General features: G+C 42.2%; 1 protein-coding gene across 1 annotated transcript in view; it reads right to left on the bottom strand.

The window, feature by feature from the left end:
- Ipo5 (importin 5) overlaps positions 1–27698 on the bottom strand; it is a 38293-nt gene that overhangs the window by 9891 nt on the left and 704 nt on the right. Inside the window, exons 2-15 of the mRNA XM_028771827.1 lie at positions 20368–20448; positions 17922–18114; positions 16146–16248; positions 15089–15185; positions 14654–14758; positions 12461–12583; positions 12256–12376; positions 10312–10399; positions 9442–9548; positions 5736–5860; positions 5563–5652; positions 5307–5480; positions 3507–3725; positions 2020–2103 (exon numbers count right to left, since the gene is read on the bottom strand). Of these exons, the coding sequence (XP_028627660.1) occupies positions 2020–2103; positions 3507–3725; positions 5307–5480; positions 5563–5652; positions 5736–5860; positions 9442–9548; positions 10312–10399; positions 12256–12376; positions 12461–12583; positions 14654–14758; positions 15089–15185; positions 16146–16248; positions 17922–18114; positions 20368–20448 (1710 nt within the window). The remainder of the gene's footprint in view (positions 1–2019; positions 2104–3506; positions 3726–5306; positions 5481–5562; positions 5653–5735; positions 5861–9441; positions 9549–10311; positions 10400–12255; positions 12377–12460; positions 12584–14653; positions 14759–15088; positions 15186–16145; positions 16249–17921; positions 18115–20367; positions 20449–27698) is intronic.

The following is a 27698-nucleotide window of genomic DNA, read 5'->3' as shown; positions in this document are numbered from 1 at the left end:
AAAAGAGGCCGTAAGACAGATAAACTGAGACAGATAAAGCCATTTTTCCTTGTTGAGGAAACAGATTCATAGACATGTTCATGCACTTTCCAATGTCATACACTCCAAATGTTCCCAACAGAGCTGGCAGGTGAGACTGTCCTACTTTTCCCACTATGATGCAATTACAAGGTCTTCTTTTTCTCTGCATCTGTACCACTTAACTCAAAATGAAGGCTGACTCTGAGATGGCACTGATCTCTTTGGAGGAAGAACACACACTGCCTGGCACAGCATCCACAGACACTACTGAACCCACTCTCCAGTGTCGCATCCGCACAGGAAACAACAGGTTTCACGGTGGCACCTCCAGGCTTTCTTCTGGTTGGTCCTTCCCTCCTGAGGTGTACCACCCGCTGGCCTACGCCCTCTAGCAGCAGTACCCTTTCCATTTCTTCTGTCAGCTGCTCCTCTGCAGACTGCATCTTTTGCAGCTGAGTAAAATCCTGCCAAGTACATGGACCCTATTGGCACTACCCACTTGTATGTTGATGGAAAGCTAAGCTCATCCTGTCTCCTTGTTACTGGGAACAGAGACATGAATGTTCAATCAACTATGGGAGGAGATGGAGTCCTATGGGCATTTGCCCAGAAGCACAGGTGGGTCACACGGCAACACTGCAGCACTAACACTGGACTGCCTTTCAAGACAGGGTCTCACTGTGTAGCCCTGGCTGACTTGGAACCCTTCATATAAACTAGCCTGGCCTCTGCTTTCCAAATTCTGGGATTAAAGGTGTTGAGCACTACATCTGCCTTTATGTAGAGTGGCCTGCCCTGCCTCCCAAGTGACATGGGGTGACCATGTTGAACTTCAGTCTCTTAAGCTTCCACAGGTGCTATAACACTTCACATTCCCCAGAGTGGTGAATTACGGGTTCCTCATCCCCTATAGCTTCCAAGTTATTACCATTTAGTATGTTGTCATTTGCTTTCTTGATAATAGCCATTCTGCCTTGGGACAACATGGAGTATCGACGTTTACTAATTTGTACTTAATTGTGAAGAAAGTCCACTCACTCTGCAATGCCCCGTGTCTATTTTCTAAATAAGAAGCATTCTACATTTGCCAATACGAAGGCAACACTGTAGTCCTTCCCACCTTCCTTACAACTTATGGTCCCCAACCTCCCTACTCTTAGCTGTCTGCATTCTAGCCTTCTACCTGTCTACACAAAGTGGGTATCTATTCACACACTGCCACCTTGTTAAAAAAGGAAACTCAAGAGGATATCTGCCTCTGCACAACGGTACTTTCCTATTTAGCCCCGAGGAAAAAAAAAATCAAAGAAAGCTTATGTAAGGTTGATGGTTCATGTAGTAACTATTCAGTGTCTTGTGAGATGTTAGCATTGCTAATACCATTAAGACCAGGATAAACACCAGTACTGCCACTATGGTATTGTAACTACTCACTGAGAAATAAATACATCAAGAAAGCTCTACAAAGGAAAAGACTCAACCACGCATGTGCACATACACAAGGGCTGAGACTTCTTTTGACAAGGGGTACAAGCCAATGACAAATGGCCAAGAGATACCCAACAAACATACTCTACCCTTGAGAAAGATCCGCGAGTCATTAAAAATGAGGAGAGATCTACAGTACAACTTTGAACACCTCTGCTCCAGAAAGCAAGCAGGGCCAACAAACCTGAGACCAGAGAAAGCAGGAACAGCTAACAGTGGACTGAGAAGCATAGTTCCAAGACACCCCACAACCAGTCTGTCACCAGAGGTTAAATTAAGAACATCTCTAGAAAGCTGTCACTCATTTTAAAATTAACATCTGGGTTGGAGATATGGCTCAAGGGTTAAGAGCACTTGCTGTTCTTGAAAACCTGGGTTCAATTCCTAGCACCCACATGGTTGCTCACAGCCATTTATAGACATACACATGGTGCACACACATGCATGCAGATAAAACAAGAACCAACCAACCCAACAACACTGCATAGGCAAATGCAGCAAATGGCTTACCTGAGGGTCATCATCTTCCATATCATTGAAGTCTGTCTGTGTCTTCAACAACAGCTGCATCACGTCTGAAGCATCCTGCATGAACTAGAGAATATGCAGAAACACCCATCCATCCTATTAATGCATATCTCATATGAGATGCTCTTATGCTTGCTACCCCATTTGTCTGCAAAACCAGAACCGCCAACCTCCAAAACCAGGGCCAGCCCGATGGCTCAGCATGTACAGGAGCATGAGAATGTAGCAACCTGAGTTAAATGCTCAGGGTCCACATGGAGAACTGACTCATCTCATCTCATCTTCCCACGCATGCCGTGACACTACGGCACTTCCATCCTCCCAATAACTAACATAATGCTCTAAGAAAACAGACTTCAAATTTAGGTTAAAAAGCAAGAAATTTCTAACGGTATTAAAATCTAGTTAATAGCTTATGTAATTTAATTACAAATAAAGGAAAAAAATTTAGATTGCTTCATGAAAGTTGGTGTATAGAGATTTTATATGGTTTCCATTTGACTGCAGTTTTGACAATCTCCACTGTAATCAATGAAGCAGTGTTCAAAGGTTTAAAGCTGTACATGAATATCACATACATGTACGCACGCATATACTGTATACGCACAATTTTGGTTAGGCTTAGTGCCCTTAGAAAAGACTCCAGCCAGGCATTGGTGGCGTACGCCTTTAATCCCAGCACTTGGGAGGCAGAGGCAGGCGGATTTCTGAGTTCGAGGCCAGCCTGGTCTACAGAGTGAGTTCCAGGACAGCCAGGACTATACAGAGAAAAACTGTTTAAAAAAAAAAAAAAAAAGACAAGACTCCACAAGTAAGCAAGCAAGCTCAAGTAAGTAATGATATGGGTATGGGTCATGTGGTGGTGGCGCAATGCCTTTTATCCCAGCACTTGGGAGGCAGAGGCAGGCAGACTGAGTCTTGGTCTACAAAGTGTGTTCCAGGACAGCCAAAGACTACACAGAGAGACCATGTCTTGAAAAACAACAAAAAATACTAACGAAAACAAACAAAGGGCTTCAGAATAGTAGGATAAAGATGCCCCTGCTGTCAGTGATGTGGGCCGAGTCCTCAGTAGTGAGTCAGGTGCTGGCGGCATGATATACTTTTAATCCCTAAACTAGAGGTGGAGGCAGAGGCAGAGGCAGAGGCAGAGAAGGATCTTTGAATTCATGGCCAGCCTGGTCTACAAGAGTTCCAGAACAGCCAGGGCTACCGGAATTCTTAATATTATAAGAATTCTTAATATTATAAGAATTCAAATTCTTAATATATTAAGAATTCAAACCGGAATTCTTAATATTAACAGTGGAAAAAAGTAGGGAATTACGTATTTCTATTTAAAATAGAATGTGTGAAGGGAAAGTTAAGAATAACACAAAAGAACCCCTTAGCATTCAGAGAACCGTTTCTAGACAGAAAACACAGTCTCCTCCATAGCCCCAAGGTCCTGGGGCCAATCCACCCCTTACTTTCTCCTTCCCGACGGCCAGGCCGATGAGGCTGATGCATTCGATAGTCTTGCCCCGCAGCAACCTCAGCTCCTTCTGGACTGCATTCTCCACAATGTGCTTCAGAGACGGCATAAATAAGTCATAGTAGGGAACAAACTTTTCTTCTGCAGTGTCTGCAACTGATGCAATGGATGTCACAACTTGTTCCAAAACTAACTTGGTGCCTTTCTGAATCAGCTGAAGGGAAGACATGAAAGCAATCACTTCAGTAATTAACTGGAATAATTCCCCTCCCAAATTCTTGACTATTTTTCTAAACAGATATTGTGGCTACCTTTCCAGGTGTCAGAAGCACATAGCTCTGCTCTATCTCAGGGCATGGCTGCTAATAAAACAATCAACCATTTTTAGTTCTTCCCACCCCCTGCCCAACATATAAAGCTCATCTTCTGCTCACTGATGTAAGGCAATACTCTATGCTGTCCTACTGTGTCACTGATAAAAATCCCTCTGTGACTTGTCATACCACTCCTCACTTGGAGACAGCAGCAGTGCAAACTATACCCCCGGTCACTGTGTGGCCAAGGCTGACTCCTGATTACAGGTGAGGCCCCTTGCCTGGCTCTTAATTTTTTCTGAACTACTTCTCCCTGGATGATCCTTCTAGGAAACTATGCTTTCCTCTCACTGCCTGTAGCAGAGACATCAGTAATAGAGTGCACACTGTGTGCTGGCCATACTCTCCAGCCAAGTCTCCTTCATCTCTCTTCACCATGGCAACACCATCCTCAGGAGTGCCTCTCCTAGGCTACCTGAGCACTGTCCTCGTCTCAACCCACTCCCACACACAAGTCCTCTGGGGACCAACAAGGCAGATTCTGAGGTCAACTTCTCTTGCAAGCCATGTTGGATCTATTTACTACACACTGTATGTACAGGCAGCCTGCTCCCCTCCTACACTTCCACCTCCACGCTGTCTCTGCATTGGACACTCAATGCCTGGCCAAGCCTTTGCTCTGGCTTCTGGGGCATTCTCCCATCTCACTCCCCTGCTCTCTAACCAGACGTCACTGTCCATACCAAGTATAGGAACTAAAGTAGTCTAACCTGTGACCATGTGACATGGGTTTCTGTTGGTTGAGCCTTATTTTCCGGGCTCTGTATTCATCTCTTGGAGACGAGGTCAAGGCTGGCAGTGACCCTGAGCTCTCCTTCCTCCATCTCCCGAGGAGGGCTGGCCACACAAGGCACTTCAGCACGCACCTCATTTCATGTAACAGTGATCCGTTTTCACGGTCTTTCTCCACACGCTCTCTCAGCTTATAGTGTGCTGCTGCTGCAGTCACCCTGCTGTTCCCATGCTACACCCTGCAGTTGACACTCTAACTATCACCAGATATGGCCACTGTGGTGGCAAACTCCTATAATCCCAGAAATTGGGAGGTGAGAACACTAAAAATTGAAGGGCACCGTTGGCTACAAAAACACACGTGAAAACATCCTGGATTTAATGATTCACTGACTCAAAATCAAAAAAAATTGTAAGAAAAGGGGTACTTTTTTCCACGCCTGCCATTTCTGTTACTCTGGCTAGTTACCCCCCACGTCTACACCCTCCCCCCCCTTTTTTTTTACCCTATTTGATCCATACATGGATTTTTTTTACTTCCAGTTGTCTTTTCTAACTTTAGAGACTGCCAAAATTACCACATGGTCAAGAGCCTGGAGTGTCTGTCCCAATGACAGTGCCTGTCTCAGGCCTTACCGTCCAGCAAATCTCAGGTCATATGCAGAGGCTTCGAGAATCTCGAAACTTACCTCTTGGAGCTTGAGGACCATAATGGAATGCAGATGCTTCACCAAGTTATCCAAGTATGGAATAAGCAGTGACTTGGGACAATCTTCAGTGAAGTTAATGAGAGCGGCCGCTGCATGGGCCTGCACCCGTTGGTTGCCTTGGTCTTCCATGGTCTGAAGCAAAGCTGCAATCACCTGGGAAATTCAACCAAGTGTTTTGAGACGTGTATCCTCCCTCCCTTTAAAGTATGCAGGTAACTGAGGACTTGCTACGCACCTTCTCATGAAATTTCTTTTGAAAACCAGGTGCAAAATCTGTAGCCATCTGACCCACGGCATTGCAGGCTGCATACCGGACTCTTGGATGCTGGAACACGTCCCTTTGTGTTAATAAAGGCAACCAACTCCATGTGAAACTTAAATAATTACCAAATATTTATTGGTACTTACAGGATCCTGAAGGAAAAGTAAGACAAAATTTACAATCTCATTTAGAATTCCTTCCATCTGCTGGTGGCATCCTTCACCAATGGCAGATAAGGCCATTAATCCAGCATGCCGGTATTTCCAATCAGCTGTGAACAAGAATTACACACAAAAGAATAGTAATTAGATACTCATTCTCATACTAACTCTGGAAGAGAGAAATATAAAAGGAAACTTACTTAGAACATTAAAGTTATTCTCTACAGCCATAGCATCCAGGATAAGCCCAGTCCTGTCTGACCACAGAGACTGAGCAGGTCTGGGGCTCAGTAGTACTTGGATAGAAGCACACAAACACTTCCCATGTGATTTCAGAGAAACGGACCTTGCTCTAACTTGGCTGGTTCCTCTCCTACTCTAACAGACACAGCCTTGCTGATGTCCTGGCCTCCCATCTCCCCTCAGGCAGTCCCTAGTGCTGGGTGGCAGGTTTCACCATATCCTGCCTTACTGCAGTTATGTCCTACATTAAGACTTTTCTGGGTTGAGTCTATAGCTTGCTCAATGGTAGAGTGCTTACCCACCATACACATGCTCTGGGTTCTACCTTGGGAACCAAATAAACAAAATCACACATACACACAAGAAAATGCAAATGTTCCTATAAGATTCACTGAAAGCAACAAATACTAGGACTTTTGGTACAACAACCTGTTTCCTTTGAGGAAAAGCCAAGGGGAATGTTCTTTTTCCAAAAAATTTATTGGGTAAAACTCATTTGTATTTTAGTATTAATAGCTAATTGCTTTTTTGGCTAACAGAACATTAATTCAGCACTGTTTACTTTTGTGGACTCTATATATTTGTTTATTGGGTTCATTAAATAAGAAATGCTGGTCACTGTGGCACACATTAATCCCAGAATTCCAGAAGCAGAAGCAGGAAAATTAGGACTTTAACTAGCCAGCCTTAGCCACACAAATTATCTATCTCAAAAAGACAAATAAGGGCTAACAAGATGCCTCACCAGGTAGTAAGCGGTCTGCCGCCAAGCCCAGTGACCTAAGTCTGGTCCCTTGAGTCAATATAGTAGACGAAGATTTCCACCTAAGGTGCCCCCTGTGCCTACATGTGTGCTGAGGTATACATTAGCGCCAACAAATAATCACTCTAATCAACTCAGTAAATGTAATTCAATTAAAAACAAACAACCAACTATTTAGAAACGGAGGTCAGGGAAAATGTATAACCAAGCAGCACACAATCTATCTTTCCTGATCATTTCTTCCCCCACCTTTTTCTGGTGTATGGATGGCTTCCATGGTTCTGCATATGCTAAGCAAGTAATCTCTACTCCTAAGCTACACTCCTGATTCATTTCTAAACATTCCTGTTTATTACATCATAGTAATATGGGCTATGTAGCTTCATTTTCTTTGTAGAATGAAGTAAAGTCACAGCAATGATGGTTCAGTGCCCAAGAACCCCAAAGTCCTTTCTCAAGGACTTTTACTATGTCAAAATTATTTTTTATTATTCTTTCATTCTTCCTTTGAAGAACATAATACAACAATCCAGAGATTACGATGTGAAATTCCAAGACCAGACAGACATGCTGAAGAACACACCTAAAATATTTAAAAATATTACACAAATACAGTAATTCTTACAATTCTCCTTTTTGCTTTGAATAACAGTCAGTTATTCTTCACAGTAGCAGTGTAACTATCCAGGACTGGCAGTGCATCCTTTAATCCCAGCACCGGTAAGCAGATGGATCTCTCTAAATTCAAGGTCAGCTAACCTGGTCTACTTGCAAGTTCCAGCCTAGCCAAGGGTACACAGTAAGACCCAGATTCAAACATATGCAGTCATTTCTGTGAATATATAATAAGTATAACTACTACAGCCGGCTTGCATACTCTTGTAATATTCTGTGGGTTTCAAAATAGAAACTCACAAGTTTAATTTATTCGTCCCTTATAAGCAACCCTTATAAGCTAAAGGTATAGAAGCAGTGTCTAAGTCTAGGGTCAGGGTCATGGTACACTCCTGTCATCCTAATTTACAGGAGGCAGATGGAGTTAGATCTCTGTGTGCCAGGTCAGCCAGGGTTACATAGTGAAACCCTAGGACTGGAACCAGCAAGACGGCTGAGTGGGTCAAAGGTGCTAGGCTTAATAACCTGAGTTTGAACCTAGAACCCACATGGTGGAGAACAAATTCCTACATGTGTTCACAGACCCACACACATGCTGTCTGCATGCACAACACACATATATAAGGACCTGAACAGGTTGCGAGGATGACATCACTAAGCAGATGGATAATGCAAAGGGCCTGAGTTCTCCACACCTCACTTGCCTGTCTCTTCTCTTTTCACCTTAAGACCCCCAGGCCAGGAGTGGTGGCACATGCCTTTAATGGGCAGAAAGATGGCTCAGCGGTTAACAGCACTGACTGTTCTCCCAGAGATCTTAAGTTCAATTCCCAGCAACCACATGATGGCTCACAACTATCTGTAATGAGATCTGATGCCCTCTTCTGGTGTGTCTGAAGACAACTACAGTGTACTCACATACATGAAATAAATAAATCTTAAAAAGAAAAGACCCCCAGGTCAGTGGGTACAGATTAGGGGCAGAGTGTGTACTCATGAGGAGACCTAGGATTTAACTCTAAACCCTAAACAAAACCAAACAAGAATCCTACACTGACAGCCCTGGCCTCTCTCATGTGGTTCTTATAGTCTACCTCTCAGATACATAGACACCACATAAGCTAAGCCAAGATTTCTGCAGCAGCAGAGTGGCATGTAGCAGTAGCATGGCAGTGTTCAGCGGTGATCATCAAATGCTATGCAGCTAGCTGTCAGAAGGGACAAGCTGTCTTACGCTGACAGGACTAATAACAAAGCTTATTCTGTGGACCTGTACAAAGGTCTGAGAAGACTCCAATGAGCTTTTACAGAAAACTCCTTTGTATGAAAAACTTGGAATTTACACACTTCTGTATTTTAAATTCTAAGAACGATCATCTTTATCAACTTTTTAAGTAGAAAACAAACTGAAATTGAGCACAAGTAACAATAATATGGGACTGCTATAAACTATAGGAACACAGCTGACAAATGGCCAACTAACATAAATGGTTTAGTATTTCATTGCACCCAATCAAATTTTGCCTTTTATCCCAATCTTTAAACTAACTTATTTATTTGTAGGCAGTGCCTCATGCAGCCTGCTCTTTGTCCATCTCCACTCCAAAGTGACAGTCAGCCCTGGCATTACAGCCGTGTACCACCATGCCTGGCTTCAGAGTTCCAACTGTCCCAAGTCAAATCAGCAAAAAACAAAAACAGTTTTCTACCTCTCTACAGAGATATTAGTTCTAGAGGGCGGGGGAAGAGTACTATCTTTAGCATTGAGGTAAATCTTTATTATTGAGACAGGGTCTTGTTATATGGTTTAATTTGGCCTTGAACTTATGAACCTCTTTCATAGGCTCACAAGTGCTGGGACTACAGGGATGTGCAACCATGCCTGGCTCTTGAAAATTCATTCTTTAGCTTTAGACTGAATAGAATTTCATCAGGAGAAATATAAGAATTAGGTTAAGCATTCTAGAAACAAGCAGATTAACTTTAAACAGTCTAAATAAACATTAGTCAGAGCTTAAGCTTAAGAAGGGCATATCCACTACTGGGCTATCTGAAGTATAGGCAGCTTACGGTTTTGAAGCATTTGCATAATGTGCTCCTTAATCATTGGCAGAACGAGCTTTCCACCAAGCCCACAGGCCATCCGGTCTAATGCGCTCTCACCAGCAACTGCATTGCTAAACACAATGAAATGAGAATAAGCAAAAGAAAGTATATATAGCAAATATTTTGGCAGAATTCAGTCTTTTATGTTTAAGTTGTGAGTTTAAAGCCCTCCAGGTAGAAGGAAAATTCAGGTAAATAAAAACAGTGTGCTAAGTTAGGGGTGGACACAAGGCAAGCACCCCACAGTAGATCTACACCTTTAGCCTGGCACACAAACTTTAAACACGGTCTTGTTTTGTCCAATTGTCTGCATCCGAGGAATACATTCAATTCACCTGGGGTAGAACACAGACAACTGAAACAGAAGCTCAGAGACAGCAGGATTCCCCACTACTGTGAGCTCATCTGTTTCTAAGATGTCTCAGGATGTTCCCAAGCTGGATATCAGTTAACAGACCAGATCATGTGTGCATGTGGGTGGGCGGGCGGCGGGCGGGCAGACACACACGCTAGCACACAGTCTTAATTCTTCAAGAAAATCCCAGACTAATATAAACATTTTGCTGTCATGGGCATTTTTCCCGATGTACTTGTACTTACTAACCAAGTTGAAGTACCTTTTTAAGAACATCCATTAAGTGCAAATTTCCTTAATGGTAATTATACATGAAAAAATATTACCTAGGTGATGTAGAAATGTATCTAACAGAAAAGCAAACTTTACTTTGATTTTAGAGATACAACTTGGTAAGGAGAGCCAGGTCTCAGAGCCCAGTCTCAGCCCACCCTCTATCACTATTTCCTAGCCCTCACCCAGGATTTATAGGCGATTACCTATCAAAATCATCATCTTCTAGCTCATCAGCATTCGCCCAGTCCTCGTCTTCCTCTAGGTCAACCATCATTGCCAACATCTGAGGAACTAAAGTCAAGAATTAATTAATTTATACCTCAAGACTGAATTTTATCAACATGTTTCATTTTTAATACAAAAAAATAAAAAAGAAATCCTCAAGAATTTTAAGTGAGATTGATTTTTCTTTAAAGGAACACATTTCCAGCCAGCCCACCACACAGGCTCTACAGCCGTGTGTTCAAGCCGCCTGCTCACTTCAGCAGGCTCACTTCAGCAGGCTCGTGATGGACTGACCGGCAGGACGGGTCAGTGAGCTGGGCTTACCCTGGAATCTACATCAAGTGGAGAAGGAGAGAAGTGACTGTGAATCATCCTAATGCTGACATACCTAAGAGGACTTGAAGAGGCAAACAGAACACTAGCAGCTCTGCTGTGCCTGTGAATGTTGGCAGGTTTGAGTTCTGTAAATCACTCCCCATGAATACCAGGGAACTTCAAGCACCCCAAAAATCTGCTTCTTCCTTAGTACCTTCAAACCTCTTAGCAACACATACTTATTTTACTGTTGTTGAGAGTTGCCAACGCTAAGCCAGAAGCCTTACAAATCTCACTTATAGATAGCATAGCTTTGATAGCTATATATATTGCAATTATCCTTTTTCTTAAGCTTATGGTTTAGCTATTGAGACAGGATCTCATGTAGCCCAGGTCTGCCTAAAATGTATCTTGCTAGTTTGTACCTTGTCTTTTGGCAGATGGTTGATCAAAAAAATTATTTTATTATTTGCAATTGTAGCAGTGTTTTTATCACCTATTAAACGTCTACTCATAAAACCTATCTATATTTACTCGGATCCTTAATCAACCCTGAATTATTTTTTTTTAACATATCTGGGGTTGGAGTTTTCCTTCTGCAGTAAACACGCAGTTGTCTCACTCCCTCCAGAGACCTCACAGGTCAGCTCTGCTCCTGTCGGCTCTTGCACTCCTTACTCTGCCTTCCTCAATGGCCACACCTCCACCCATACACCCTGCGTCCTTGCCTGGGAGGCCCAGCTCTCCAGTATGCTCATCTAACTAACCCACTCTGGCCACTTAGGATTGCGCTCCTCTATGTGGGCAGTTCCTGCAGTCTGACTGCCATGGCGCTAGGGTTGAGGCTGCGTTGAGAACTGCTGTTTACTTCTGTTGGCCTCTGAAGGGTCTGATGGGTCTCATCTGCTTACCTGCTATTTCTAACCATTTAGTGTTCTTATTGTTAGTAACCTTATGAGACTCTTAGAACAAGTAACAAGTCAGCAGTTTTCTTTGCTTCCAATCCTCAATGTTACTGCATGCTTTGTTTGAAACTGGCAACAGACATACTAACAGTGGAGACCCTTCACTTGTTCGTGTTTTAAGTTCATCTCCCATTGTAGAAACCACAGAATGTCTACTGTGCACTCTTTCTAAATCTAGCTCAGATATCTATTAGCTCATGAAGAAAGGGACAGGCTGGTACACAGCACAGCAGTCACACGGGCCTCCTGAGCACACACAGCCCGACCGGCGGGAGTGAGCAGATGGGAGCTTGCTGTGGTCCTGTCTTCACTGGGGAGCTAGCTGCAGCCATGTACTCTCCTGTCTGTTCACGGTCAGGTATCTCTCTATTCTTTCTTCATTAGTTTGCTCTCCATCAACTGTTTCCTGGATCTAAGAATGCCAATTTTAGTTCTAATACTAGGTTTCAGAGATCTGAGGAGCCCTAACAGCCGATCCACAGTATCAAGTTCACCAAACACGGACCGAGAGAGGCGTTCCCCAGATCCACCTAAGTCAACACATGCTCAGATCCTGAGTAAGCTGAGAAATCACATAAATGCTAGCAAATTTACTCAACAATTTTGTCCCATCACAAAAGTCTTTGTGAAGTTTTGACTTACTAGTCTGTGCAATGATATTGGTATGCTTTCGTAACATAGCAGCTGCAGTCTCTGACAGCGTCACAATCACTTCAAGGGCAAGCTGGCGCTGCATATTATTGAGGTTAGTGTCTCCACACAACTGCAAAGACAAACTTGTAAACATTCAGTAGTTCAGACTACCAAAACAGGATAAGCAGAACACTGATCGAGAGAGTTAACTTACCTTTAGACTTAACTGTAGAGTTGCTTCTAAGTGAGGGCGCAAATACTTTGGAACAGTATCCGCAATCTCAACAAGGGATTTTAGGACTGAATCGTCATTCTGGTAGCATGAGTCATTGACAGCCTACAAATGAGAAACAGAAACCAAATGTGCTCACCTTGTGCTGTAATGGAATGCCTCAATCCTAAGAAGCACTAAATACCTGAGCAGTGCAGTTAGGCAAGTGCTAATGTGCTGCCTGCCTGGAGTTAAAAGAATACCTTTCCCTTTAAGAAGAGAGCACGCACGCACACAGGCAGGCACGCACGCACGCACCCTTAAGCCTGAGTCCTGGGAAAGGCAAACCTAAACCACAATGAAACAGCATCCTAACTATAAGAATGGCTTAATCACAACAAAACACATTGTGACTGATCTCCAGGCCAGGCAGAATATATGCTAGTACAGCCACTATGAAAAACTGTAGGCGGCCGAGCGGTGGTGGTACACGCCTTCAATCCCAGCACTTGGGAGGCAGAGGCAGGAGGATTTCTGAGTCCAGCCTGGTCTACAGAGTGAGTTTCAGGACAGCCAGGGCTACAGAGAAACCCTGTCTCGAAAAACAAACAACAAAACAACAACAACAAAACAAAAAAAAAGAAAAACTGTATGGCCCACACCTAGAATGCAATTTCTTCTAGGAGGTAGTTCTTGCTTATACGACTGAGGTAAAGAAAAGTCAAGGCCAGGAGACACTGGCTCCGGCTTATGAGGGCATCACAAGATTCTCTCATCATAGACCTCCCATGATCACAAATGCCAAGTATTTCTAAAATGGGAAATCACATGATCTGAGCCTAGAATCTAACCACTTATTTTTAGCTTTAGGTGTATCACAGGTTTAACCAATTACAACAAAAAATAGAGAGTAAAACTGTTTATACAGTGACTGTATCCAATCTCTTTTGAGTCAAAGTCCACTGTGCTAATTCTGGTTGGCCTAAGCTCACCACGTACACAAGGCTGGCTTCAAAACTGAGAGATCCAACTGCTTTTGCCTCCAAGTGCTGGGATTAAGGAAGTAGGCCACCACACCCAATTCAGTCTTTTTATCACTATTTCCAAAAGAACACAACTACTTATATAGCATCTGTCTCCTATTAGGTATTAGAAGCAACACAATCAAGTACATCAAAGCATACCTGGTCATAGACAAATTCAACCCCATCTTACTGTAAGGATGTTGGCATGTACAGTGTACTGTACACTCTCCCACACAAGTGTGGGCCAGAGGGCACCATCAAGTGTCTTCTTCTATCACTCTCCACGGTAATTTCTCATTGACCCTGAAGCTTGCCCTTGGGCTCATGGCTATCCACTGAGGCCCCGGATCTTACCAACAGTAAAACAAAGTGGGGTTCAACTTATCAATGCTATCTCTATCTGTCCAGTTTTAGCTATGTGAACAGATTACAGACCATTCTGTCTGGCAGTCCTCTAGGGTAGTTGTGCCTAAGCACTTGCTTGTGGAAAAGAGAAAAGTAAGCTATTTTGTTTACTACATTTTATTTCTTCTTCATTCTTTGTAACAGGAATATATACTGACATTTAAAATATGCACACACACAATATTGAGTTGTGTTCCCTGTGTGATTTCATTTTAGGATAACACATATTTGTCCAAAAAAACCCCAGGTATTTAGTGTTGGACAAGACTGGACCACTCCAGCACGGAAACCAATCTTCGACTTGTGACTAAGGCAGGAGGCAGCCTTGGAGTATTAACTTGTCGTAGGAACTAACAATATGAAGAACAGCAGTAAGGCCTGTGGCAGAGTGGGCAGCACTCTGCGGTCCTGTCTGCACTTGCTGTCAGCCCTCCACTTTGTAGGACTGCACTTTTGAGCAAGCTTGTTCTTCCTGCTCAGTTTTTTTTTTTTTTTTACAAAAGGATATAGAAATCTTACAGGTAGCTGGGCAGTGGTGGTGCACGCCTTTAATCCCAGCACTTGGGGAGGCAGAGGTAGGTGGATTTCTGAGTTCAAGGCTAGCCTGGTCTACAAGAGTGAGTTCCAGGACAGTTCAAGGACAGTAAATATAGGCTCAATGGACACACATGTCCATGCTCACACTGAATCTACAACTGATGAAAATGCAATCCCCCTAGAAAGCAGCATCAGGAAGGACTGCTGTCTATTCAGAGTGTGTTCTCACCTGTAAGAATCCAGGTAGCAAGTCTGCGAAGTGTTTGAACAGAGCAGCATTATGCTCATTGGCAAGTATGAAGGCAGCTGTAGCTCTGGCAGACAGTGTCCTGATCTGCACGGGAGGCAGGAAGGTCACACGTGAGGTTTTGGCAGACTCAGTGAATCCAGCATTTATATTTTAGGGCATAAAAGTAAAAATTGGGGGGAGGGGGGCTAAGAGGTTAGCAGTGCTTGCAGCATATGCTGGGTTCCCAGCACCACATAAAGGCAAGAGAGGATCAACTCCTGAAAGGTACCTCTTCTTGTGGACATGCCAACACTCACCCCACAGAAACAAATAAACCGAAAACAAAATAAAAGCAGTGCTTCACACTCCATGAACTCGGGTCACACACAGGTTAGACCCGAGGCTGGTGGTACTAGGAGAAGGGACATGTTTTACCGAAGGATGTTCCTGATCTTGCATACACTGAACTAACATCCGTTTGATGACGTCCAAATAGTGCTGTTGTTGGTTCCCAAAAATTCCAGGAAAGTTCCTAAGAAATGATTCAGAAGACTGGTCTTTAAAAGCTATACCAACTTTCCAACGTGTGGACTCAAATCTGATTAAACAGTGTTCAGTCTACACATAGCACCTACCATGCGTTCGTTCTCAAGGGTGAATTAAGAAGGCAGTTGACCTGCACACCGAGAGCAGCAGGCCCTCCAGGCCCCTGCTTTTCTTTATGCTAACGTGCAAGATGGGACACCTGAAGCCCGCACATTCTGACCACTTGCATCTAGTCCTGGTGACCCAGGACATTCAAGTTGTTCTACTGTGCATTTGGAAAACAATTAAATGAAACACTGAACTACAGCAGCGATGTGTCTAAAGGCCATTACATACTGCTTACAATTGGCAAAATTATAAACCTAGTTCGGCGGCACTAGCAGACAGCCATGTGGCAGTGTCCGAAGCTAAGCTTCAGTCACTGCTCCTAAATACAAACGAGTTTGTTAGAATATGATCAAACAACCACAGAAGATCCAGAAACATCTTTCATAGGGTTCTCTTTTTCAAAATATTACTAAAGTGGGTTTTCTAAAGTTACACTTGGTCCTGTGTGAAAACACTTCAAAACTGTAAGAGACACATAAGGAAATTGCCAAGTGTGAAAGAGCAGCTGTTTCTTTTTTCAGACTTGTTTCCAACACAAAGACAAAACTTAAAAAATTATTATAGGGCTGGAGAGATGGCTCAGTAGTTATGAGCACTGACTGCTCTTCCAGAGGTCCTGAGTTCAATTCTCAGCAACCACATGGTGGCTCACAACCATCTGCAATGGGATCTGATGCCCTCTTCTGGTGTGTCTGAAGAGAGCAATGGTGAATACATAAAATAAAATATAAAAAAAATATTATAACTCTCAGAGCTGCAAGGCTATTAAACAATCAGCTAAAATGTTTTAGATGTTAGTGACATTAAAGTTTTCAAACTATTAAAACAGATTATATACCAAAATATGTGAAGGGCAGCTTCTCGGAGTCCCATGTTTTGTGAGCTGACTGAATCAAAGAGGAACTTCAAACCTTCAGGCCACTGGTTGTTGCCGTCCTCATCTACAAATATAAAATCCAGACATGAAGTGTGCAGCTCAAACTTCATAAGTTTATGTGACTCACAATGCACACCAGTGCAGACACACCCACGCTATGTCTCATTAAACCAATCTAAGCATTGGTTAATCTAACAACAGCACTGTAAGCGGACAACTGTGCATTAAAGGTTTATGTCAGCAGACAATAGCACCGCTCACCCTCAGACTGTAGAGAACGGTGTACTTCCATTTGTGTAAGTATTTGGTCACACAGACACTCACTCACACCCTACAACTTCACCCCCGCACTGTTGAGGCAGGGCCTCACATTACATTATTGTTATAGAGGCAGGCCCCTCGACACAGTCCCACCCTGGCCCTGCCCTCTGTTAGAGCAGTCATGTGGTCAGCATACACTGTGCAGTGTATCTAGAGTGTTAGATAAGTGTGAAAGGGTGCCATCAGTGTTTATTTAACAAGACTGAAAAATACGAAATTTAAGCCAGAGCTGGCCATGCATTTCTAAAGTCCCAACTTCAGGACCGTCTTAGGGATAGTAGTAAAGTATTTTTTGCCTAGCATGTATGACCTTCAGTACTGAAAAAAAAAAAAAAATCAGCAAAGAAGCCTATGTACAGTCCCAGCACTTAGGAGGCTGAAGAGGGCCTGCCCTAAGCTTAAGGCTAGTTTGGACTAGGCATAAACATACAAGGTGCTGTGGTCCTTAGGAGACTCCCTGCTCACACTGCCACAAGTAACTAAGAGTCTGAGGCAGCCCAGGCACCAGAGAACCCTGTTTGTCTTCTACCATTATCTTTCTTTTTAAAAAGCTGAACACTAAAAAAAATAGAGAAAACCAAATTTCTGTTTCTGACTTTATTTGTGGTTCAGGCATTAAAGTCCTAGGCATAATAGTCAAGTACTCCTCTGCCGAGCTGCACTCCTACCAACAACAGGCCCTTATGTTGTTCAAACTTAAGGATAATTACAAGGGGATTAAGGGCCCAAAACAACAACAAACAAAACAACACAACGACCCACTAGCCAAACCAACACACCCTTTGACACACCATTTACAAGTTTTCCTGGGGGCTTTAGATTATAGCTCAATGGTAGAACTGTCTGGCTTGTGTACAAGGTTGTGTTCCAAAGAGAAAAGGGAAGATTCTAAAAGTATTCATGTAGTAAGTAACGCGTGCTTGTAATCCCAGCACCGGGAATGTAGAGGTAGTCAGCAAGTTCAAAGCAAGCCTGTGCTATAGGAGACCCTGAATCAAATACAAAAATGTCTACAAGGGCATTCTGAATAGCAATTGTTAAAATATTAGAATTAGATTTCATAAATACTTATGATTTTTGGCTCTAAATGTAGAATCTATAATTACATTCATTTTGATAGAATATGAATATCTATGAATATTCTAAAATATTCTAGTTTAAAACTAAAAAGGAACCTGAAAGCTGGGGATGTTGATTCTCACCTCTGTCCAGCACACAAGCTGGGGCAAGACTGACCTGAGTTAGAGACCAGCCTGGCCTACACAAGAGCCAGCCACATAATGTAAAAGGAGAGAGAACGGCCAGGAACATTAGTACACCCTTATAACCACAGCACACAGGAGGACGTATTAGGACTATGTCTCAAAAATGCCCAAACTGACAAACAGAAGTGAATGAGTCCTACTGTGCACACACCTATTAAATTCCTGGCCAATTCTGCAGCAATGTCACAGATTTTTTTCCTCATGCTGGATTGTGTTTCCATCTGAATGATCATTAGCAATTCACTCTTGATGGCAGTCTGGACGTCTGACGGAAGAGCTGGGTAGACTTCATCAAATGCAGAGGACAAAAGACGTCTTAGGAGGACAGCGGCCATTTGTCTAGCCTATAAATAGATAACATTGTTATTAACCTCATGTCTACTAGAGAAAAGACTTCCAACCCTGTGCCATTGACGGACTTTACTGTCCTATTTTTGTAACTCATTTCAAAGCACCTTTTAGTTTTTAAAAATAATTAACTCTTTCTGGCCACAATAATCTATCTAGAAAGCACAGGAGAAAAACTCCAAACACTTGGGAATTCAAGCTGATACTTCTGGGGGAACTGTGAATCACTTGCCTGCCTAGCTTTGCCTTCCCAAACTCACCTTCTGCTCAGTTTGGACTATTCTTGTCATTGACTGCCCTTCCTCATTAGGATCTTTGGTAAAATGCTATGAAATCCATTTATGATTGATTCTCTAGTGTGAGCAAACCCACAGGTTCCCAGTAGCTATGAAGTATTGATCTATCTCAATGTGTACATTCTTAGATCCACATATTAAAATCTGTGTGTGGGGTGCTAGGTGGTGGTGGTACACACCTCTAATCCCAGCAGCCAGGAGGCAGAGATAGGCTGATGAGTTCCAGGCCAGCCTGGTCTACAAAGTGAGTTCCAGGACAGTGAGGGCTACACAGAAAAACCCTGTCTCAAAAGCAAAAAAGTAAAACAAAACCAACAAACTCCTGTATGATATATTTATAATACTTCTATGTATTCCTCCTTGTAATTCCCTGTGTAATATATTTATGGTGACTTCTATGTACTTCTTGAGTTAATCACACAAAGCTGAAGGGAGAGCCGCAGTCAGAATGTAGAGGTTCCTTCACAGCAAATCCCTGAGCCAAATCAAGATTTACAAACAATTTGACATGGCTTCACCCTGTGCCTGGCTTCACTGTATTGGGTAGCTTCCTTGTAAACTTGTAAGAGGTATTCAGTACTGGAAGGATACTGCTCTATGGTAGAAAACAATAAAATTAGGTACTAAACACACAAGAAAAACTATAAAAGCCATTTTTACCACAGAGAAAATACAGTAAAATTCCAGTAAATCTGAATCTTGTACAATAGATAATTCACTGAAAAATCCTAACTCCCTGGCTAGGCAGATATAGGAGACTCACATTACAGGTGGCCTGGGCTACAATGTCAGACCATTCTTTCTTTCTTTCATTTTTTTTTTAAATGGAAGGTGGACTTGCGGGAGGGAGGGGGAGGGAATGGCTCAGCTAGCAAAGTGTTTGTACAAAGCTAGGTATAGTAACATGTGTCTATAATCCCGGGCTGGGAATCAGAACCAGCAGAACGTCTGGGCCAGGCAGTCTGGCCAAATCACTGAGTTCCAGGTTGAGTGAGAGATCCTATCCTAAGATTGTAGTCCCGTTTGACTATTGAGTCATCCCCTGGCCTCCAAATACACGTGCACACACACATAGGAATATGTACATAGTTAAAAACCAAGAATCTTGGGTGTGGCTTTCTTTTGAAGCACCATTCCTTTTGTGCTTAATACTATTATAAAAGTCCTTCTAAAATTATATAAAAACAGCTGGTGTGGCAGCACACACCTTTAATCCTGGCATTCTAGAGGCAGAGGCAGGTGGATCTCTGTGAATATTAGGCTAGCCTGGTCTACAGAGTTCCAGGACAGGTAGGGCCACACAGAGAAATCCTAGAAAGTGTTCTGAACTTCTCTCCAGCACACACACTTCATGTAGAAATGACCATATGTTTTATAAAATTATTTTCAAATATTTGGTTAACACTAAAATGCTGTTGAGGGGCTGGAGATGGCTCAGCACCTGCCTTTGGAGGAAGACCTGGTTTCATTTCTAGGATCCACATGTTGGTTTATAACAATCCATAGGCACTTATCTGGTACATATATATATATTTATGTACATAAATAATTAAATCTAAGTTTCTCCCCAAATACTTTGCAAATAGAACAGTTCAATGAAAGAACCCAATATTTATAGTTGGAAATTTATTTGTTATGTGTGTAATGCCAAACACTTTGAAACAGAGGCAGGAAAATTGTGAATTTCCATGTCAGCCTGGGGTACACCAACCTCCATCTCAAAACTAACTAAGATCTTTTTAAAAAGGTAAATATATATATATATATACATATATATATATATAATATTATACATAATATAATTATATATAAAGGTACTAATCACTACCTTAAGAATGTTGTAAAAATTCTGATTTAGTAATGAATCATTAAAATTCTTATTAGCATTGAGCATCACCCAACACTGTAGCTTACTCCATGAGAGTTAGTTAGTGTCAAGTGTTAAAGAATCACCTCCTCAGCAGCTGTTGTGTTTCTGATGGCTTGTAAGAGGAATGTAATCTTGGACCGGCCTGGGATATTCTCATAGGTTTCCTGCATGAGAGACAATGAAAAGTTCAGATCAAATGTTAGAAAATCCTATGAGCAAAGTGGTACTGACATTAGGACCAGGATGCAGTCAGTCAATGCTGATGTTAGCAGTTTCTCTTGGAATGTCTACTCCAAGTGCTCTACTCCAGACAAGTAAGGAAAGAGTTCTCTTCTTACCTCTTGAGGTTTGCATACTTTCAAAACTTATGTGCTCTGGTTAACAATAAATAAGTAATCTCAAATGTGGGGCTGGAAAGATGATTCAGTATTTAAGAGCATTACTGTTCTTGCAGAGGACCTGGGTTTGGTTACTACCATGGACACTGTGGCTCACAACAGATGAATCCAGTTCCAGGAGCTGCGTGCGTGACTCTTCTAGTCTCCATGTCAAATTCAAATATACTGTGAGCATAATGTAACACTGCAAACAAATGCTCACTTTGATATCTCCTGATATCAAATATATATTATCTTGTCAACATTTTCAAATCTCAATTACTTAAAAAATTACATATATGCCTTAGATAAAGCAATAGAGAAAGTATCCAAATTCTTTATGCTTCATTTTCAAGGAAGATATCCTACCTCTCAAATGACTGTAGTCCAGAGAAATTTGGCTAAAAACAATTAATCAAACAAACAAAAACAAACGCCAATGTTGAATCTGCATCTATTAAAAAAAGGTTTTGAGGGTCAGAATGCTCTCTTCTCTCCTAAGATAGTATCAGAACAAATGTGGAAGAGCACACTAACTGGTTGTTCAGCCCTAAAATCACATAAGTAACATACAGGATGAGCAGGCTCTATTTAGCAACATATATGCACATACATACATGCATGCATTAACAGCTTTTTTAAAGCCTCAAACTGAAGGAGAGTGGGGAGAGGAACATGGGAAGTGGGGAGAGGAACATGGGAAGTTTAGAGGGAGGAAAGAGAAGAGAGAAATGTAATTATATTAAAATCTCAAACAACAACAACCACAAAGCAAATTGTGAGAACAGATACCAAACAAGTATCAACCTATGTTGTGAAGAATGCATGTGCAATGCCTTTAATCCCAGCACTTGGGAGGCAGAGGCAGGTGGATTTCTGAGTTCAAGAGTTAGAGGTTAACTTCTATTGTAGTGAATTGAGTAGCGGGGCTTTTGAGTTATTGTTGATAAATGCCAAAGAAAGTAACTTTAAGGAAGAAAGAATTAGTTGACTCATGTGGTGGTGTGTGCCTTTAATCCCAGCACTTGGGAGGCAGAGGCAGGCGGATTTCTGAGTTCAAGGACAGCCTGGTCTACAGAGTGAGTTCCAGGACAGCCAGGGCTACACAGAAAAACCCTGTCTCAAAAAAGCAAAAAAAAAAAAAAAAAAGCATGTGCAAAAAGACTAACAACAGGCATCTTTCACTTGAACATTGGGATCAAGTTAAACGCAATATTTTTACCTGGAAAAGCTCTTAATAAATGATCTCTTTCCACCTGTCTAAAGTAGATGATATTAGTTTCTTAGCTATCTAAGTTTGAAGACCTTACTTGCTGTCACTGGATTTTCAAAACTGAAGCTGGAAAAAATAAAGGCTACTTAGAACCTGTCCTGGTAGCCTGGCAGTGGTGACACATGCTTTTTTTTTTTTTTTAATTTTTATTTATTTATTATATGTAAGTATTCTGTAGCTGTCTTCAGACACCCACAAGAGGGCATCAGACCTCATTACAGATGGTTGTGAGCCACCATGTGGTTGCTGGGATTTGAACTCAGGACCTCTGGAGGAGCAGTCAGTGCTCTTAACCACTGAGCCATCTCACCAGCCCCGTGACACATGCTTTTAATCCCAGCACTTGGGAGGCAGAGGCAGGTGGATTTCTGAGTTTGAAGCCAGCCTGGTCTAGAGTGAGTTCCAGGACAGCCAGAGAAACCTTGTCTCGGGAAAACAAAACAAAACAAAACAAAAAGAACCTGTCCCCCGGTGTCTCCTTTTATGAGCATCATAGCATCTCTGAGCAGAGAAGGTGAGCAAGTTTTATCCCTTAAATCACTTAAAATGAAAGACAACAATGACAACCTGGGTTTTTAAGGCAACCATTCTTCAAACGTCTCTGGTACCCACAGCTCTGGGTCTCATTCTTGGGGCTAGCATACTCAAGAGTTCTATTTATATAAGGTCACTCAAGGTTTAAACTCCTTAAACATCTCTTTTTTAAAAAATAATTACTTATCTTATGTATATGAGTAAACTGTTGCTGTCTTCAGACACACCAGGAGAGGGCATCAGATCCGGTTACAGATGGTTGTGAGCTACTATGTGGTTGATGGGAATTGAACTTAGGACCTCTAGTAGAGCAGTCAGTGCTCTTAAACGCTGAGCCATCTCTCTAGCCCCTCAATTATCTTAGAGGAAAATCAGATTTTTTTTTTCCTGAGGGAAAGTGAACCTAAGGCCCATAGTCCCACTGTAATATAGAACACATGATCTAACAGTGCTGAAAGCTGTGCCCAATGGTGTACACAGCTGAAATACTGTGCTAAATTTATTTTTAAAAGATGACATAATTTACATAAAAGATAGGCTGATTACAAAATGGACAGGTATCTTGAAATTTTCACTTAATTTTTTACCAAAGCAACTAAAGAACCCAGCAAAGCTGTCACGAAAGACAGTCGTATAGAAGCTGGCTGAAATCACAGCACTTGGAAGGAAGGCCAAAGCAAAAGTGAGGCTCACACAAAGAAAGAAAATCCCTGTTACAGAGCTGTAACAGTGTAATCAATCTCTTTATTCCCTGCACCCACAGGGTTGCTGTAAACCTTTAACTTGTTATCCAGAATAATCTCCCTGTGGCGATCATTCTTGAAACACCCAACAATCTCTTGTCCAGGTGAGGCCGTTGGTGTCACCATGCCACTTCTTCCAAAGTGAGAATAAAGTACACCAAATATTCACCAAGGTTCCAGGATGAATGGGAAAATTCAGTATGAATGACATGGAACTCTTAAAAGGGGGTCTGTCATTTGTATATCCAGTGGTGGGAAACACTGTACTATATTCACTTCAGAATAGGCAAGGATAATTAATGGTGCACAGGAACACAGCTTTACGTCCTGTCTATCTCTTTCTTGGCCTAGGTAGACTAAGTTCTACAAATGTAGAGATTGCATTTTTCAGTTTTGTACACCAAATGTCCACTGTCCATTACCAGCTTGGAGCAATTAAAATTCCAACCCTATGTGATTCCACTACACACAATCAAAACCTGCCAAACTTTGCCTCCCTCTCCCTCAACACAAAGGAGAAATTTTCTCTTCTCATTCACTCAGTTTCATGACAGTACCTTGTGTAAGAAAATGCCAAAAAGGGAGCAAGGAACTTCTACTTTATAAATATCTTGGTTCCCTAATCAAGTATATTTTCCAATGGTACCCTTCTTCAATACAATTATTATTGGTGAGAAATATTGCCGGGTGGTGGTGGTGCATGTCTTTAATCCCAGTACGTGGGAGGCAGAGGCAGGTGGATTTCTGAGTTCGAGGCCAGCATGGTCTATTGAGTGAGTTCCAGGACAGCCAGAGCTACACAGAGAAACCCTGTCTCGAAAAACAAAAACAAGCCGGGCGGTGGTGGCGCACACCTTTAATCCCAGCACTTGGGAGGCAGAGGCAGGAGGATTTCTGAGTTCGAGGCCAGCCTGGTCTATAGAGTTAAATTCCAGGACAGCCAGAGCTACACAGAGAAACCCTGACTCAAAAACAAACCAAACAAAAAAAGAATTAAAATTCAAAGGGCTGGAGAGATGGCTCAGTGGTTAAGAGCACTAATTGCTCTTCTAGAGGTCCTGAGTTCAATTCCCAGCAACCACATTGTGGCTCACCACCATCTTTTAATGGGACATTATGCCCTCTTCTGGTGTGTATGAAGACAACTACTCATATACAGAAAATAAAAAAATAAAAAAGAATTAGAATTCACATATAATAGATATATCAGATAAAAATGCCCAGTTATGGATACTATGAATGCCTTTGAAATGCTTGTCAATTATTTATTTAGCTCCTTATTTGTGTTAATTATTGTATACCAAGACACAAGAACATTCAAAGTCATTTTCTTTCCTTCCCTCCATCCCTTCCTGTTTGAAAGTAGGGTCTCTTTACTCAGTCCTGGCTGGTAGGCAAGGACTCGCACTTACTAGACCAGGCTGGCCTTGGGCTCAAGAGATCCTTCTGACTTGGCTTCCCCAGTGGTGGAATTAAAGACATGTGCTACTAAGCCCATCTCAAAATCATTTCTTTAAATATGAGAAACATTTTATAAAGTTAGAAAGTCTTTGTAGATTTGAAAAAAAAGCATTAAAAGGCCTAAACAAATGGAGAAACATTTTAGAAAATTTAAAGTCTTTCAACCACTTCAACAAATATAACAGTGTGATTTTCACTGTTTGACGCCTTGTATGAGTAAAAGTAAGTAACCTTAGTCAAGAGTCTGGTATTGGTGTGTCAACTGAGTATTTTTATTTTGGCTGAGTAAATTACAAATACATTCTTGAAGCCCATGCAAATTTTTTTAGCTCCAGCATTTTCATATCTGTTTCACCAGACTTAGAATTTCATTTTGTTGGGCTGGAGAGATGGCTCAGTGGTTAAGAGCACTGATTGCTTTTCCAAAAGTCCTGAGTTCAATTCCCAGCAACCACATGGTGGCTCACAACCATCTGTAATGAGATCTGATGCCCTCTTCTGGTATGTCTGATCACAGCAACTGTGTACTCATTCATAAAATTAAAAAAAAAAAAAGTCTTGCAGGCTCTGACTGCAAGCATCTTCAAAGTATTTCATTTTGTTTAGGTTACTTATAAATTTCCCCAGGCTAAAGTGGGGCATTAAGAACTTTTGTATAATTTTTTTTGGTGCTTTTCAAGGAAGTTTTATTTTCAACTTATTATACCATATGGTATCAAGGACCATACCCACCCTGAATTTACTCTTTTGCCAAGCTAAGAAAATTCTGTGTCGCCGGGCAGTGGTGGCACGCACCTTTAATCCCAGCACTTGGGAGGCAGAGGCAGGCGGATTTCTGAGTTCAAGGCCAGCCTGGTCTACAGAGTGAGTTCCAGGACAGCCCGGGCTACACAGAGAAACCCTGTCTCGAAAAACCAAAAGAAAAAGAAAAAAAAAATTCTGTGTCACAGTACTTACTTTCTATATAAGTATGTTGTCAGGATATATATATTAAGGAAAAAATGTAGTATCTAAACATTTTTACTAGGAAGAGACAAAGAGTACTAACAGTACTTATTTCTGATTGTTCTTTATGAGAAAATGTGCTGAATGCTACTAACTATCCCTAAAGTGATGTAAGAGATAAAAGATCTACAACAGGCACCAAATTGGAATTCAGGCTGAACCAGACACTGGTATTTGATTCAATAGGAGAGAGCTTCCCCACCAGGCTTGACAATAGACGTAAGCAACTGGAGGGAAGGGGGAATTAAACCAGCTTACTAATTACAAAGCAGTGCTGCTCTGCAACACACGGAAACTTCTGTTATAGGGTGGGATTAAGGACTTGCTTTGGTTTAAAAAAAATTACCTCGAGTTTGCAGAAAGTATCAAAATGTTAGGCATCATCATATCCCAAGCGGAAACTGTTGCAAGTAATTCATGCTTACTACTTCTAAATACACACACTACCTTTAAAACAAACCCTGCACAGTCTGCCCAGACAAGTGTACACAGATGTCTATGTGCAGTACTCCTGCAACACACTAGAAGCATCAATGACTCATTCACAGGGAGATGCTGGTATGAAGAATAGACCTTATCTATATAATGAATGGTCTTCTAGGTGACAATGGGATATGAACCGAGGGGAAACTCAATTTGCAGAATTATGTATACTATAAATCCACTTGGGTAACATGGTATATACCTGAATATTTTAAAGATACATTTTTTTTTGGTTTGTTTTTTTGTTTTTCGAGACAGGGTTTCTCTATGTAGCCCTGGCTGTCCTGGAACTTACTCTGTAGACCAGGCTGGCCTTGAACTCAGAAATCCGCCTGCCTCTGCCTCCCAAGTGCTGGGATTAAAGGCGTGTACCACCACCGCCTGGCTAAAGATACTTTTTCAAGGAAGACTTATGAAATACTCAGACGTGGAGAAGACGTTAAGAATTGTACCATTTGAATTTCACCTTATACATTGTATATTATTTGAATAAGGCAGGGACCCTGTCCCCACAATCCCAGCACTCAGGAAGCTGGGGGACTGCCACAGGTTTGAGGGCTTGTGTAAACTAGAACTAGGCCTTGTTAGCTCCCCTCCCCACAAAATAAGTTTTAAAAGTACCATTAAAAAAGAGATAGTTTAAAGCACCGTTTCACACAGAAGTGAAGTTTCCAACTTACTTACTTAAACTAAGTGTGGCCAGAATATCCTTTCTACTCAAAGCGAAATTAGCAACTGTTTTAAAAGACAGCTCTCAACTTTAGGTGGATAAGCACAAGACATGTCAACTTCACTAGCTATATGTAAAATGCATCTTTTCTCTGGCAAAGTAAAGGCATCGGCACATCTTTAGAGTCTAAGAAACTTCATACACTCGTGTCGCAAGGAGCTTCATGTATCAACTTTCCTAGAAATTACCTCACAAAAATCAGAGCCTCAACACTAAGAATGTATCATCCGTCTTCCAGTGGGCTAATAGCATTATTACTCGATTGCATACGGGCTTACAACTACTGCATCTGAAATGGGACTCTTGAACTAAGACAGATTGAGAACGATCTGGGTTATATGGAAAAAGAGAGATGGCACTGGCCCAGTTAGACAGTCACAGTCCCCAGTATATCCCATTTATAAACCCAAATCTCTAGAGATCAAACAAAATTTGAAGGAAGAAGAAGCAGAGCGAGGTGGTCAGCAGGAATCCCTCAAAGGCAACTTCACACGATCTTGAAGGGACCGGCTTGTGCAGTTCCTTTTAGAAACCAGAAAGGGGCTCGAGGGAAAGACGCCGTAAGGCAGCGACAGGCAGGACACATCGTTCCCGGAGCTGGGATGGGGAAGGGAGCGGCAGGGGTGGGGGAAGCGGGACGGGGCTGGAGCTGCCGGGGTCTAGCCGCCCGGGAGGGCTGGTGGGCCACGCGGGGAGAGCCGGGCCGGGCTGCGGGGCCCGCGGGCGGGGCAGCGCGTCAGGCGCCGTGGCACGTGTGCGCGGGTCGGCGGCGAGGCAACCGGCGCCGCCGCTGCACTGGCCGGAAGGG

The sequence above is a fragment of the Grammomys surdaster genome, unplaced genomic scaffold (assembly GCF_004785775.1).
Source record: "Grammomys surdaster isolate TR1022 unplaced genomic scaffold, NIH_TR_1.0 65, whole genome shotgun sequence".
Taxonomy (NCBI): Eukaryota; Metazoa; Chordata; class Mammalia; order Rodentia; family Muridae; genus Grammomys; species Grammomys surdaster.
Note: the sequence above shows the minus strand (reverse complement) of the source record. Positions and strands in the feature narration are given on the sequence as shown.